The sequence below is a fragment of the Eucalyptus grandis genome, chromosome 4 (assembly GCF_016545825.1).
Source record: "Eucalyptus grandis isolate ANBG69807.140 chromosome 4, ASM1654582v1, whole genome shotgun sequence".
Classification (NCBI taxonomy): domain Eukaryota; kingdom Viridiplantae; phylum Streptophyta; class Magnoliopsida; order Myrtales; family Myrtaceae; genus Eucalyptus; species Eucalyptus grandis.
Window position 1 is genome coordinate 26487520 of NC_052615.1, and position 15210 is coordinate 26502729.

Consider the following 15210-nt stretch of genomic DNA (forward strand, 5'->3'; position numbering starts at 1 on the left):
AACCTTCACCAAGGAGTTCTCCACTCCTAGTCACTCATCCTACAGACTCTTTATAGACGCCGTTTTCAATTCCAACATTAGGTTAGAATTTGAGTGATCCCACAAACACACTACCAATCAACTATCAACCACATGCATCAACATATTCAAAGCATTTCCTACTAACTATCCCGTGACTCATCGCCCCTTTTCACTCCATACACAGGCCATGCTCGATACCACTTAAACGGGATGTCACGCCCGAACCCCGAGCGCGCGCACATCCCACTACGGTCGATCTTGAATGCGACATCCAGGATATGTCGCCGACCCATTCATTTCTTTACGCATGCGGAAGCGAAACAAATCCCCGACAACATTTAACTTGGGATAGAAAAGCAGGAAACAAAATCACAACATAACACTTTCGTAAATCAACGAAATTACAAACAGAGGTCTACGGCCAAAAGTCTACAAAAGACTCGGCTCTTAAAAAGAGATTATCTACGACCTACAAGACGCACACGATCTCCAATCCTTATGACTTCACTTCTCCAACTCTTCAAGGCCAACCAAAGCTATCTCGCCGCTCCGTCCATCGTGGACCTGAAATGGTTATTCAATAACCACTGAGACCACGTCTCAGCAAGTTCAACCCCCTAAACCCCTATTAGAAAGAAAATACGCCCAAAGGTGGCCTAGCCACATCACACAGAAGACTTACCTCGCCTCAGTTCCTTCCTGCAGGTTAGCACAATTCAAATCACCAACCACGTGCAATTAAGAGGAACCAAACAACCGTGGCTCAATCACATTATCAAAACAGGGGTCAACCACTTATAAGACTAAATCAATGACACGTCCCATTCCATGTCATTCTAGTCCCAAATCCAACATCAACAACACTCAACATGCATTCCAATTATTACCTTTACACAAGGGCATAGCCTACACGGCCCCATTCGGCGCGACACTAATGGTGGCATAAAACCCCCATGGAGCGCGACCTTTATCGTCGTGGCATATCACGGCCCCATCGGGCACGGCCTCACTAGGTGGCATAAAACGAAGGAGCATCCCACCGGCGCGACCTTTATCGTGGCATATCACGGCCCCATCGGGCGCGACCTCATATAGGTGGCATAAAACGGCCCCACCGGGCGCGACTCTTAGTTATCGGTGGCATATCACGGCCCCACTGGGCGCGACCTTTATCAGGTGGCATATCACGGCCCCACTGGGCGCGACCTTTATCAGGTGGCATATCACGGCCCCACTGGGCGCGACCTCTAATAGGTGGCATATCACGGCCCCACTGGGCGCGACCTCTAATAGGTGGCATATTCACTACCTCATCTCCCTCAATTTCCACACTTAGAAATTTACAAAGAATCCATATTAATCACAATCACACTCAATTCGCCACAACCAATCATCAATATCGAAATTCCGAGTAAAAAGGTTCCCAAATAATTTTCAGAATTTATTAAATAATTAAATTTATTCCGAAAATTAATATAATAATAATATCCATATTTTTCACGATCCACACTCAATTTAAAATATCCAATCATCAATTTCAAAATCCGAATGTACCGTAGCACGAAATTCTGAGAATTTAGGGTCCCGACCAAAATTTTCGGAATTTAATAAATAATTATATTTATTCCGAAAATAATTAAATAATAATATTTTAATAATTTCGAATATTAAAATATTATTTAATTATTCAATAATTTCGAGATATTTAAATAAATCAAAAGTAAATTCATTTTTGTCACATCAAGGTTTATATTAATATAAACACCCACTTAACTTTAAATTAAACACAAATTAAGCTAATTAAACACATTAATATAAACCACCCTTAAATAAATCAAACTAACCACCTAATCACACTTAACATAAACTAAGCACACCTAAAGCATAATTAACCCTCTAAGCGAGGTTTAGTGAGTTAAACTCACCGGATTAGCGAGCCGAGCGAACCAAAACGACGGGACGACGCGAGAACAACTTTCCTCAAAGCGGGCCGAGCATCCGGGCTCGGGAAGGCGGCCAAAACGGGCCAAGAAGGGGCTGCCATACCCATTTTCTGCAGCGCTGTCCGCGGCGGTTCAAGGTTGAAGAGGCGGATCCGGCGCCGGTTGAGGCGCACAAGGGCGGATGGGCGAGCGGTGGCTGGCGAGCGAGAATGAGCGCACGGCGGCTCATGGCGGCGGGGACGAACAGCAGCTCGGAACGACGAGCCGGGCGAGACGGGCGGGAGCGGCGCGCGGGCGAGCGCGGGCGCGGGCGAGCGCGAGGTAGATGCGCGACGGCGGCGACGGGCGAACGGCGATAGGCGGAGGCGCGCTGGTTTCGCTCGGCGTCCATCCAGATCTCGAGATCCCGAGTAGCAAACGGAGGAGAGGCCGGGCGGAGCGGCTCGCGGGCTGCGACGGTGAGCGGGCGGAGAGCGCGGGCGGCGGCGGCGGCGGCGACGGCGACGATGGCGTGCGAAGGTGTGGACGACCATGGCTGCGGCTCCTTCCTCCATTTTCTGGTCTTCGCACAATGAAGATGGAGGAGAAACCAACGGGAGAGAGAGGAAGAAGAGAGAGGAGGAGAGAGAAGGAGTGGGGCTCTTTTCTTTTCTTTTTCCTTTTCTTTAATCCCACAAATGGCCCACCATGACCTCATCCATGAGGTCATCTTCCACTATCTCCCACAACCTTATTCCAATGGGTTCATTCCACTTTTCCGCCGGGACATGAAACTTTGTACAACAAATTCTTCAATTCCATTGATTCTCTTCCAATTGAATCAAATTGAAGTCCATAAAATTAATCCAATGTCACCACACTTCAATTCACATCTTCACTTGTCTATAGAACCAACTTAAGTCCCAAAAGCACAACCAAAGACGAGCCTACTATTTCTCGAGTCAAATTAGCCATTTCTTGATTATTTTGCTGAAAATTCTGATTACATGAAAAATCTTCCAAAGATGATTCAATGATCTTGAAATGATTTGTGACACACCCAGACTTCCAATTTCTGAATTCGATCTCAATTCCACGGTTAATTTCACTTTGGCACGATACTAGCGCGGCCCAACCTACCGGGTAGCCTTTAGAAATTTTCATGCATTTGACCCGTGGTTGATCATCTCAAGCCACAATGTACATCTTTGAAACATTGGCGACTTTCGGTTGTCGGGGTAATCTCAAGGTTTCAAATACGAACACAGGTACCCAATCGATAGAAAAGTCGGTCTAGTGCCAATCGACAAGAATGGTGCGATCCGGTGGAATCACCCACACCCGATCACATGCCTCTTGTCGAGTCGACCTATCTCCAATCTTTAATCGATTTTTAATTGTGCCGCAATGAACCTTACAGACTAGCTCGGTCGAAAGTCGCTTCCGGTCAAATTCTCGAGTCCGATGCATTAGAAACTCTTAACAGCCTTCACCCGATAGACTAGTTTCCACATGAGTGGCCAACTCCAGGAAAAGAACTATATGCGTGCCAACGAAATGCCCGTCTCAATTTATTGAAAATAGAATCGGAAAAATCGGGATGTCACACGACTTCAAGTAGCGTAGAATTCGACTCATCACATCCGTATGATCTTCACTTGGGGCATGCATAAATTAACTCACGATACTTACAGCATATATGATGTCAGGGTGAATATGTGACAAATAGATCAATTTCCCTACTAACCTTTAATATATACCTTTATTGGTCGGCATCTTATCCGAATACTCCTCAAGTTTATGATTTTGAACTATAGGGGTGTCACTAGACTTACACTCCAACATTGCAACTTAAACTAACAAGTCCAGCGCATGTTTACTTTGAAAAAAGAAAAGACTCCTTTCAATTTGGCCACTTCAATGCCCAAGAAATACTTCAACCTTACTAGATTCGTCATCTCAAACTCCTTTGGTAGCTTCTATTAAGTTTCAAATTCTCTTCTCGATCATTTCCTGTCATGTTATCCACATATATGATTAAGGTTGTTATCTTTCCTAGACGTCGCCTTAGGAACAATGTATGATTTGAGTTGCTTTGAAAATACCCATATCCTCTCATTGCTAAGCTTAAGTGACCAAACCAAGCACAGGGTGATTGCTTTGACCCAGACAATGAACATTCTAGCTTGCACACTATGTTGGGTCGAGAGACACAACAATACCTAGGTGAAACTTCCATGTAGCTTTCTTGCTTCAAATCCCCAAGAAGAAATGCATTCTTCATCTCAAATTGATGCAACGGCTAGTCCCAATTCATTGTAAGAGACAATAAAAAGCTTCGCCATGGGAGAAAACGTTTCTTGATAATCTATACCATAAGTCTATGTATACCCATTTGCTACCATTTGTGCCTTATATCTCTCAATGGAACTATCTACTTTGTATTTAATGGTAAAAACCCACTTACACCCCCACTGCTCTGTTTCCCTTTGGTAATTTTACAAGTCTCCAAGTATTATTATTTTTTGTAATGTTTTCATCTCCTCTTTCATTGCTTGAACCCATTTGGGATCCCTCCAAGCCTCTTGCACCACACCAAGAATTCAGGTTGCAGAAACATTTGATACAAATGCCTTCAATGGTTCTAACAATCTCCCTGTCGAAACATAATTTGCAATAAGGTACTTTGATTTCCATTTCTGCACGTCTGATGAGTACTAACTAAGGGGCTTACCATAATTGTGTCTATCAGGTAATTTATATCCAACAACCACATCAAAATTATCATAAGAGTCAAGTGTGGTAGGAGATCTTATCTCAAGAGTATCCTCAAGAGATTGGTCGATACTGAAGATGTGACAATTTCAAGAGAAGGATATTCTTAAAGCTGTTTGTGTGCACCCTATACCAATACAAATTGTTGATCATCCCCTATTGGGACGTGAATATCCTCCTACGCAACTCTTGTCATCAGCCTTGTCACGACATGATTTGCTATATTTTCTATCGATGACACCATTGCTGGGGCCTGCCATGAGTTAGACCTAGTCCTAGCCCCTACCACTAATTTTCCCTTTCTCGATGTATCTCTCCCTGAAAATGATAATTGGCATTAGGGTAGAAGAATTCAGACTCAACAATTGTCACATCCATAGTGACATATGTCCTTTTAGGACACACATGACAGTTTTTGGAACATAAATCAATTTCTATTCCATGGACGAGTTTTTTAGCAAAGAAACGCGTTTGATAACAATTCAAAATTTCTATTTCTGAAATAAAGATTTGTTTGATAACATAATAAAATTTCTATTTCTAATAGTAGTGACGATCGACGTCAGGTGGTTGGAATCCGACATTCGGCGATCGGCGTCCGGCGTCGGAGTCCTATGTTCGGCAATCGATGGCGAGCGTTCAACATTTGGAGTCTAGCATCTAGTGATTGGTGGCCAACGTTCGACATCCGGAGTCCAACATCTGGTGATCAGTGGTTGGTGTCCAAGTGTCTCGACATTTGGAGCTCCTCAATCGGTGGCTGGCATTTGGCATTTGACATCTGGAGCCTAGCAACCAATGGTCGACATTCGATGACTAGTGGCAAACGCTGGGCAAATGGCGGGTGGTTGGCAAATGGACATCTAGTGGTCGGTGGCAGAGCCTTCGACGTCCAACAGTTGGTGATGAGCTGCCGACGACGAGAAGGGTGTCTAGTATCCAATGGCCAACAATTGGCGATGGGCGGTTGGAGTTCGGTGGCCAACAGTCGGCGGCTGATGGCTGAGGTAGATGGCAGGTGGCGGGTGGGCAACAAGCTTCTGGCATCCCACGGGCAATGGGTGGATGACGAGTGGTGACAAGAGTGAACGATAAGGAAAATTTTGATTTCTTATTTTTGTTCTAAAAAAGAGTTAAATATTTTAACTTTTGATTTCTGCTCCAAATCTATTTCTGGAATAGAATCTGTTTTAAAAATAGAAAGATGAAATTGTATTACCAAACGGATTTCTGTTCCAAACCTAATCCTGGAAACAAAAATACAGAGAAATAAAGAAACATAAATGTTGTCATGCGCGCTCTTAGTGATTAAGTCGTATTAGTAATAGCCCTTCTAATGGGTTCCATAGCTAATAAAAACATACCACACAACACAAGGATCAAGCTTGGTTAGTTGGTTCTTTTGAAGATGAACATAAGCTCCACACTCAAACATTTTAGGAGGAAGTGTCAAGATCGAGGAACGAGAAACATGTTTCAAAAGAACTTACAGGGTTTAAAATTTTAGCACACAGGAAGACATTTGGTTCATCAAATGGATTGCAGTAACAATGGCAGCATTCGAAAAACTATTGAGAACATGACCATCCACCAAAAGAGGCCACGTTATCTCAAGAATATGGCGATTCTTCCTTTTTGTGACCTCGTTCTGCAAGAGATCTGGGTGCATGACGTCTCATAGATAATGTCATGTTCTTGAAAGTAAGTTGTGAGATATTGATTAATATATTCGCCCCCATTATCAATACGAAGGATGTGGATTTATGCCCCAAATTATGTTGCAACCTAGAACGCACGAAACATTTTAGAGACCCCATCCTTGTGCTTTGTCAAATACAACTATGTCATCCATATACAATCATCCACAAAAGTCATAAACTAGCGAATTCCCAAAATGGTGGTAATAGGTCAAGCACTCCACACATTAGAATGGACTAATGAAAAAGATGTTGTACTTTTATTGAAACTCAATGGAAAAGAAACACAATGACTCTTTGTCAAGATGCATGTCCCACGCTAGAATATAGAATATGATAAACTATTGAACAACCGAGGAAATAAGTGCTTCAAATATCCAAAAGACAGGTGCTATAATCGACAACATTGCAGCCATATGTCTTTTTCTTTACCAGTCGATTGACCGCGGGTGTGATTCACCATGCTAATGTTAAAATCATCCACGTAGTACAACCCCACCCTCTTAGTACCACATCCAATAATCTCTTTTGTGAGTATATCCTAAAATAAACAAAAATTGGGATACATAAGAATACTGCAATTTAGTTCATCAGTAATATGCCCAATAGATAGCTATCGATTATATAAAGAGGGCGCAAGTAAAATGTGTGATAAGGAGAGGGAAGGAGTGAGAACAACACTTCTAGCCCCGATCATTAGACAACTAATGGCCATTTGCATTATAGATACTGTCTACGTGGAGTGGTATAGCATGTAAGGTCACCAAGATTGGGTGTCATGTGATTGGTAACGCCAAAATCAACATTCCACTGATTGCCCTCACCCTGATGAGTATTGACAAACACACAACCGTATTTACCTTCAAAAGCTGAGATGGAAGTACCGGTAGAGTCTACCTACGGAATTAAGGAGAGAGGTGAGTCCAAGTTGCCAATGACGCTTGTTCTTTACCCTTACTTATTATAGTCTTAGTCATTTTCTTGCCTTGAACCTCTTTTCATCAATCGAGGTACCCATGTAACTTGAAACAGGTTTCTTGGTATGTTTAAGATAGTCATTTTTTTAGTTTAGCCCAAGGTAATGTATGTGTAACTAAAGATAATCTCCTTAGGCAAGATAAAAATAGACAAATAAGGTATATATGATTTACAGGAATAGGAAAAAAGATTATGACATTTCGATTTTAGGGAATTGTAAAAAAAAAAAAAAAAAAGGAAAGAGATTGAAAAGATCTTTTTCCTAAAATTCCTGCTTGGCCCATTTAATTTATATAATACCTACCCTTAATAAATATTTTCTATTACTATTTTATTTAATAAAAATTATAATAAAAAGAAATATGAAACAAAAAAATAATTCTATATATATATATATATATATATATATATATATATATCTAAAATGGGTGTATTTCTCTGCTGGTTGTAGCTTGTGCTTCAAACCTGCATTGAACCTACCCCTTCCTGTCACAGCACCCGTGGGAGGTCATATGTAGGCCTGTGATTCTAGGCTATCCTTAAGAAACTACGAGCCCATCGTTCCCCTACATGACACCATTGTAGTAACAATGGGAGTGTTCGTGTTAGTCAACATCATAGCTTGATGCACATATTCCCACTGGACCTATGCATAAGCTTGTTCAACCTTAGGAAACGGTTGCATCTATAAGACATCCGCCCTGACCTTGTCAAGTCAATCATCAAGACCATCAAGGAATGTGGAGACACGATCTTCTTCAAGGAATGTGGAGACACGATCTTCTTGGACAACCGTATTGTAGCACCCAATATCATTGGAACACACTATAGGGTTAAGATGGCGAAAATCAATCTTCGGCGAGAGTCCTTGAAGATCATTGTAGTATTTTTCAATAGGGCTTCTTGCCTGCTTCAATTGAGTAACTCGGCACTTCAAATTGAGACATCATTGCTTAAAAAAAAAAATGTGGTAGCCACCGAATCTCAAACTGCTTTTGCTGTTGGGAATCAAATAAAATTGCCAAGCAACATCGGTTCATGGAATTGATCATCCATCCGTTCACTGTGGAATCCTCCACTTCCGAAAGCCAAGATCGGTTGAATGAGGTTGGGGAAGATCCCCATTAATGTATCCCAACTTGTTTTTATTTGAGATGTACATCTCAACAACTTGGGATTAGAGACGATAATTTTTGCCATCCAACATGATAGCAATAGGTGGAGCCGGTGCCTCAACTTGGGAAGACGACCATGACACTCACTCAGAAGTTGCTTCATTCGTGTTGTCAGATTTTCAAGGATTGCCGTTGCCTAAGAGCCCTCATCAGTTGATTGTGGGAAAGTTAAATAATTGCATTTAGCCATAGTGAGATCAGGTCCTAGGATCGAGTTGCTCTAATACCATGAAGAAACGCATGTAACCTTTTGGAGAAAGTTTTATATTCTCTGTATTTTGCTGTATTTTGTACATCATTTGTTTTACAATGCTTATATATATGTATGTATGTATGTATGTATGTATGTATGTATATAATTAAAATAGGTAGTAGATTGACTTAAATTCCTATAGTATCTCTATACCAAAGATTAACTTGGATTCCTATTTTATCTCTAATTGAGAGCTCATGCCGACAGTCAACACCGTTGGCCAAAAAGAGAGCTAGCAATTGGTGATGAGTTAAACTAATCCGGTGAAAAGTTATGGCCGGTGCAATATATGTGGTCCATCCGACTCACTGGATTTTGTCATGGGTCGACAAGATAACCATCTGGAGGAAGAATTCATGTAGGGTGATTTTGCAAATGCATGGTCGACACCACAAAATGGACCGGCATCGTATAATGAGACTCAAACAAGCATGGCACTGTATAGAGATCAACCACAATTGCAGTTCATCGACCGACTCTTACGAACAGCCTTCCCACACTCATCCACTGCAATGTGCTAAGCAGACATTATAACCTCGTATCTCATAACATTTGATAAATCCAAATAACTTATTAATACGGACAGCTACCCTCATATATCCATTACAGACCAACCGAAAAAGCAAGGCACTGGAAGCAAATTATCTGAGCGCTGGCAACGAAAATAGTGATCATACTAAGTACCCCGATCTCTGAAGAAATTGGTAACTTTCAAGTCATTGATAGACCTCATTTTCCCGAGGCTACCGAGATGGCCTGGAAATATACCACAAAGTACTAAGGTCCTATCAGGGCTTACAATATATCAAAACCAATAGAGAAGCGACAAGATGCAGAGATTAACTGGGAGGAAAAATTCACAATGGGCTGCGGCACCAAATCCGTTAACACAGTGAGGGAGATCTAACTCCACCAGCATTACGAATTGACGAACATAAAGCAAAAGAATGACAATCAAACCAGACTCCAAACTGTGAGACAATTATTATGCCAATAACACATAGTAAATGCCAAAGAAACTAGCAAGATGTCCGGTGAGAGCTGAACACTGGTTTCCCTGCAAAAATAATGATTAAATAGCAGTTTACAACAAGCCAACAACCTATAAGAGGATTGTATGCCAAATCTTGATGCATCAGAACTGAGACCAATACACAACAAACTCAAGGATTTATGCAAGTTGCACACTGCAAATCAGCAAGCATGAACTAATAAGTAAAACCTCCATGCCTGCATTGTAGAAGCATCTACAGTGTGATTGAATCAGCAGAAGAACCACATTCATTATGAAGAAATTGAAAGGAGTTTCCTTATCAGATCAAAAATAGGAAAAGAAAATTTTTAAAAACAAAAACAAAACCAAAAAGGAGATGCTACGAAACTCCCCTCGAGCTCTTGCCCATGATATCAAAACATGAAAATGAGAAAGAAAAAAGAAACAACAATTTTACTACCCTAAAAAATACCTTTAACTTAACTTGGTCTGAGATCTACTCCGCAATAAATAAGGCAGAAGAGAGCTTTATCTCGGTCAAATGACTCCTTCAGATTATTTAAGCTGGCACATAGGACTCCAATAACAATTGTGCAGGGGAAGGTGACATGATTTGGACAATCAAACTTGTGAACTTCCACTGCTTCTCCACTTTGTCTTTAAACATTCGACAAAAAACTTTTCCAGCTCCATGGGGCCCACGAATATAGAAATTGACCTGTGTAAGAATAGTTGGCAAGAAAACACAGATTTTCAGAAGAGGTGTTGGTCAAAACGAAAAGCATGAGCAATTTTTCTAGTCCACAATGTAAAAAAAAAAAAAAAAAAGAGAAACAGAAGATAAAATAGCCTGCTAGTGACCATTAAAATTAAAAATTGGAAAAATCTCAGCATTAATTTCATTGATACAAACGGTAAAATATAACCAAAGATCGCATTTTTTTCATAATTCTGAGTCACCTCAATATGCTCTACACCATCTTCATCAGTCCAGGCCCTGTGTGGAATACGTTGGCGTGCAGCTCGATTCCTACTTTCTTGACCATATCCAGTAATTGGAGATCCAATCCTTATCCTAACCTGATTCAAGATGATTAAAGCACAAGAAACATTTCTTAGAAAAAATGCTAGATAGAAAGAATCTGTGAGATCATAAGTCTGCTCAGGTGACTAAAACCACAAGGCTAACATGAAAAGTTAACTCTCAAAAACACAAGGGTGGTTTTAAGCTTAAATTTTGCACCAAGCAAACATAGACTAGATTGTGCCAGTAATTTAGGTCTTAATATGATGCGAGGGTTCATTTATTTCCTCAGAAATTCTTGTCCACAGCCATGCATTTTAGGTCGTTGCTTTTCCAAATCTAAGTAAAAGCTACTAAGAGCGCTAATCTTTTGAAAATCCATATCTCATCATCATTTTTGTACTTCATATATTCTCAACGGATGACGTAAGCAGAGATGACATCTTAGGCAAGGTACTCATAAATGGAATTTTCCTGAAATCCTCTTGTTTCAATTAGTCTGCTCAAAGGAGCTACCTGAGCTCATTAAGTGGTTAATAATTGATCATGGGGCAGCATAGCCACAACTAACCAACTTGAGTAATCCCCCCAAAGCCAAAACCAATCATCTTCTGGGCCTGCCACAACAGGTACCAGTAAAGGCATGAAGGGTTTTACTCTCATCTATTTATGTACAAACCTGACTGTCATCTTGAATCCTTTTCAGAGCCATGTTGAAAATCTTGTATCTGCCAGATGAGAGCATTATTGCCACAAACAACGTAGTAAGAAGTCATTTCTCTAAATTTCAAACCCAACATCCATATTCAGAAAGAGAATATAATTCCTACTCTTTTGGTTGGAATATGAGCTCATTGAAAACACCATATGCTGCAGCAGCTGCAACGCCAAGCCCCGCAAGAATAATGAGACTGTATGAAGCCCCCTCTACAAACGTGACAGGTTTTTCAGGTATGTTATAGGTAGGAGCATCAAAGGGATCTTCAATTGTAGATACATCCTTCTTAGTCTGTAAAACAACAACAAATTTCTTTAAAGAAATTGAATGAGCACTTTGCCATGACTTCCCAAGTCTACTGATTCAGTCATCATGCATAAGAAGTGAAATGGATCGGGAAAGTTTCCAGACAGAAAATAGGGAAAATTGCAATGGTCGTTTACAACTAGAATGGATCTCTCAAGAATATCCAGTGATATTACAACATGGCTAACCATTACCAAAAACAAATAGAGCACGCGCTGATTACCCATACTTTCTCAATCTAAACTCGAGTTACAGATATAATAGTAAGCATAATCTCCAAATTCTCACACATAATGCTAAGCTTTTCAATGATTTACCTACTTGATCTCATCCTACTATAATGCAGTTGCATTTAAGTCAACAATTATTAAGCAAACAAAAGTGAGGGACTAACTGGAATGATTGACAAACTTAAAAAGCTCAAAAACAGAGAAGCTGAATCAGAAGTAGTTCCTACTTCTAATGGGACCAAAGTCAGAGAGCAATATGAGAATGTGATACTCTAAACTAGTATCTAAACAGGTGGGCCTATGTTCAATCTCCGACAAGATTTTTGTCACATCCCTTAGTAAACAAGCTTTAGTAAAAGTTTTTGGTATCTCAATTATAATCCAAAGTCAAATTTACTGACTTATTTGTTTGGTCAAATAATTTACTCACTTCCACTCAATTGAAAATGTATAAAGTGCCAAATATGCCATTGAGAGCATAGGTATGCAGGTGCAGATAGCAAAACAACTAGGAAATAAAGCATGTTCTCCGGAAAAAAAACAACAGCTTGGACTACTATATATATGCTAAGCAGACTTTGATTAAGAAACGGCTCGAAAGTTCCAAACCTCTGATGCAGTCTCTCCCTTTTTCTCTGAAGATCTGGAAGCAAAGGATCTGGATAACGAATAAATTCTACTATCTACATTGGCTCCTGTATACAGGAGCTGTAATGGGGATAGCCTTATACCTTTCCTATTGTGGAGCACTCTTAAGGGCACATGCAATCCTGAAAATAACATTTAGAACAAGAAATCATTATTGTTGGATAAACAAGCATTCATCTTATAGGCAATCACAATTACCTATAAAAACCAAAGAATTGTTAGTTTCTGAATGAAAGAATGAATCCTTGTTTCACTGAATTGTGCAGCATGAGGATAATCTCTTTTCTCTGAATTTAGGAATATAAGCATTGTCGATTTCTAAATCAAGTTCAATGTTCATGCTCCAAACTGTTAATTATCCAAATTTATCAGCATATAGCCTAACATTTGCATATACCACTTTCAAATTACAGCGATTAGTTAGTATTGTGGTTCCACATCCAAAGATTCGAGCATGGAAGCACAACTGCCACCCACATGCCATCAAAAGTGAACACACACATATACAACAATAAATTATAGCATGGCTCAACAAGTTCAATTGGCAACAAGCAACACATATTTTGAGCAGAAGCAGCATGATGAGAAATTCATATGTCAGTGGCTAACCTTTGGCCCCGAGTATCTCCTGCATCATAATAAAGAAAGGTACTTCAGTTTTCAATTTTGAAACAAACACTACAACAGTGACCAGACCACTACATTACCTTAGTCATAGGTTCAGCATGAGACGTACTTCTCACATAACGTGACTTAAATACAACCTGAAATTGAACAGTAGAGCAAATCCCAGTCACACATCTAAATTTACTTCCCATCAGGTGATACATACCAAACATAAAGGAAATAAGCTGAGAAAGATGGATACAAGGAAATTCAACCAGTCTTTAATAATGAGCAAGGCTTCCTCTTGGTGAAAGAACTGGACATAAGTACCATAGTTTTGATCATCCACAATTAATACCATGAAAAAAGACACCATGAGAATGGCAGAACTAGTAATATAGCACCTTCAATTCGCGGATCTAAATAACCGATGTTTTCAGAAACCAAGTGAACCATATTTAAACAAATCAGTATTATCACGGAAATGAAATAATTCCCTTGATTCAATTATTAGATAAAATCCTACATAATTTCTTCCTTCTATAAACAAGAAAGGACAATTGAAGTCAAGGCTCCATAAGTGGCAAGTAAAGTGGAACTCCTAATGAGCAACGAAAAGATCCCAACAATGATCAAGCTTTCTATGAACCTGACATCGCCATGACAAGTAACAGTCCTCGAAAACAGTCAGATAGACAAAGTACGCCACGAGGATCAACCTGTACAAAGTTTGCAGAATGACCGTACTCGACAATCATTCCGAAGACTATGTCCCAAAAAAAATTGCATCAGAGACAAAGCATCAGCACAGTTTTCACCTACAAGCTAATAATTTATTTAGCACTACAAAGGAAGAGAAAACGAAAGATGACCAGCCATTATCTGCATTTGCGGGATATTCAAGAGTAAAGGAAAATAACCCTTCGAGTTAGATCCACGAAACATCAAGCTAGTAAAATTCGAATGGTCAACTAGGAAGAGCATGAATTTTACCTGGAATGTCAAAAAAACTCGACACTATTACTAACAAAGCATAGGTTATCATACTAGCAACTTTCCAAATCAATTCCAAGGAAGCTGAGCAATTTACAGAAACGATAAGTGATGCTTTCAATTCGAACATAACGGGAATCTCCCAGAACATACATCTTATCCGCTCCAACGGCCTTATGACCCAAAATTGAATGAAAACAGAGATCCTCTTCCACAGCTAACACAAAACCAAAACTGAAACTTTACATTCTCTGGTCGAATCATCAACAAGCAGCAGGAAAGCAACATGCAACATCCTCAACTAACAAGACCGAACAATCAGAAACGCGAACTGAACACCTCGGCCCCAGAAACTTATAAATAAAAAATAAATAAATTTACAGTCTCCAGCACCCGCATTTCTCATCACAGTGAGCATTACGCATAATGAACTTGAAAAAGCAAAAGGGTTCTCACGGATTCCGCCGGATTGCTGCGGTTGCTCGCGGCGACCGCCGAGGAGGCCGAAGACAGGCCGGCCTCGGAGACCGAACTCGAACGCTTGAGCTCCGAGAGAAGAGAGAACCCATTCCGCAGTCCCATCAAACCGGTCCATCGAACGTTGAGAGACGCGGCCGATCTCTTCACACGCTGCATCGTAACTCCGGATATCAGTCGCTCGCTCGTCGCTTTCTTCTGCCACGACCTTCTTCTGGATCGAATTAGGGTTTTCAGAAGAATGGGTTGACTCGGACTCAAGAGATTCCAACCCAGAAGGGCAAGAAAAAAGAAAATTGCAGGAATCGACGAGGGGGAAGGAGAAGGAGGAGGAGGAAGGGGGACTGTAAAACCCAACCCCAGTCCCCACGAGTTGAGGTTTTGTGCATATAC

General features: G+C 40.5%; 1 protein-coding gene across 3 annotated transcripts; it reads right to left on the reverse strand.

Moving 5' to 3' along the window:
• Nucleotides 1-9474: 9474 nt before the first annotated feature.
• Nucleotides 9475-15210, reverse strand: LOC104441529 (probable mitochondrial import inner membrane translocase subunit TIM21). 3 transcript variants are annotated; one of them, XR_724967.3, is made up of 9 exons: nt 14797-15210; nt 13449-13505; nt 13351-13369; nt 12703-12863; nt 11670-11848; nt 11519-11567; nt 10776-10895; nt 10288-10533; nt 9475-9577 (listed from the first exon to the last, which is right to left on the reverse strand). XR_724967.3 is itself a non-coding variant. In XM_010054679.3 (8 exons), the coding sequence occupies exons 1-8, from the start codon at nt 14974-14976 to the stop codon at nt 10375-10377; spliced, it is 924 nt and encodes a 307-aa protein (XP_010052981.2). In that variant the 5' UTR covers nt 14977-15210; the 3' UTR covers nt 10034-10374. The 3 variants fall into 3 exon arrangements, 1 of the variants encoding a protein (XP_010052981.2); XR_724966.3 differs by lacking the exon at nt 9475-9577 and adding an exon at nt 9639-9878; XM_010054679.3 differs by lacking the exon at nt 9475-9577 and having other exon boundaries at nt 10034-10533.

Excerpts from the sequence above, each read along its gene's own strand:
- LOC104441529 (XM_010054679.3), bottom strand. The coding sequence starts at position 14,976 with ATGCAGCGTGTGAAGAGATCGGCCGCGTCTCTCAACGTTCGATGGACC. Across the intron at positions 13,506-14,796 it reads GCAGCAATCCGGCGGAATCC|GTTGTATTTAAGTCACGTTA; the intron begins GTGAGAACCCTT and ends GTTCAATTTCAG. Across the intron at positions 11,849-12,702 it reads AGGGAGAGACTGCATCAGAG|ACTAAGAAGGATGTATCTAC; the intron begins GTTTGGAACTTT and ends GTTGTTTTACAG.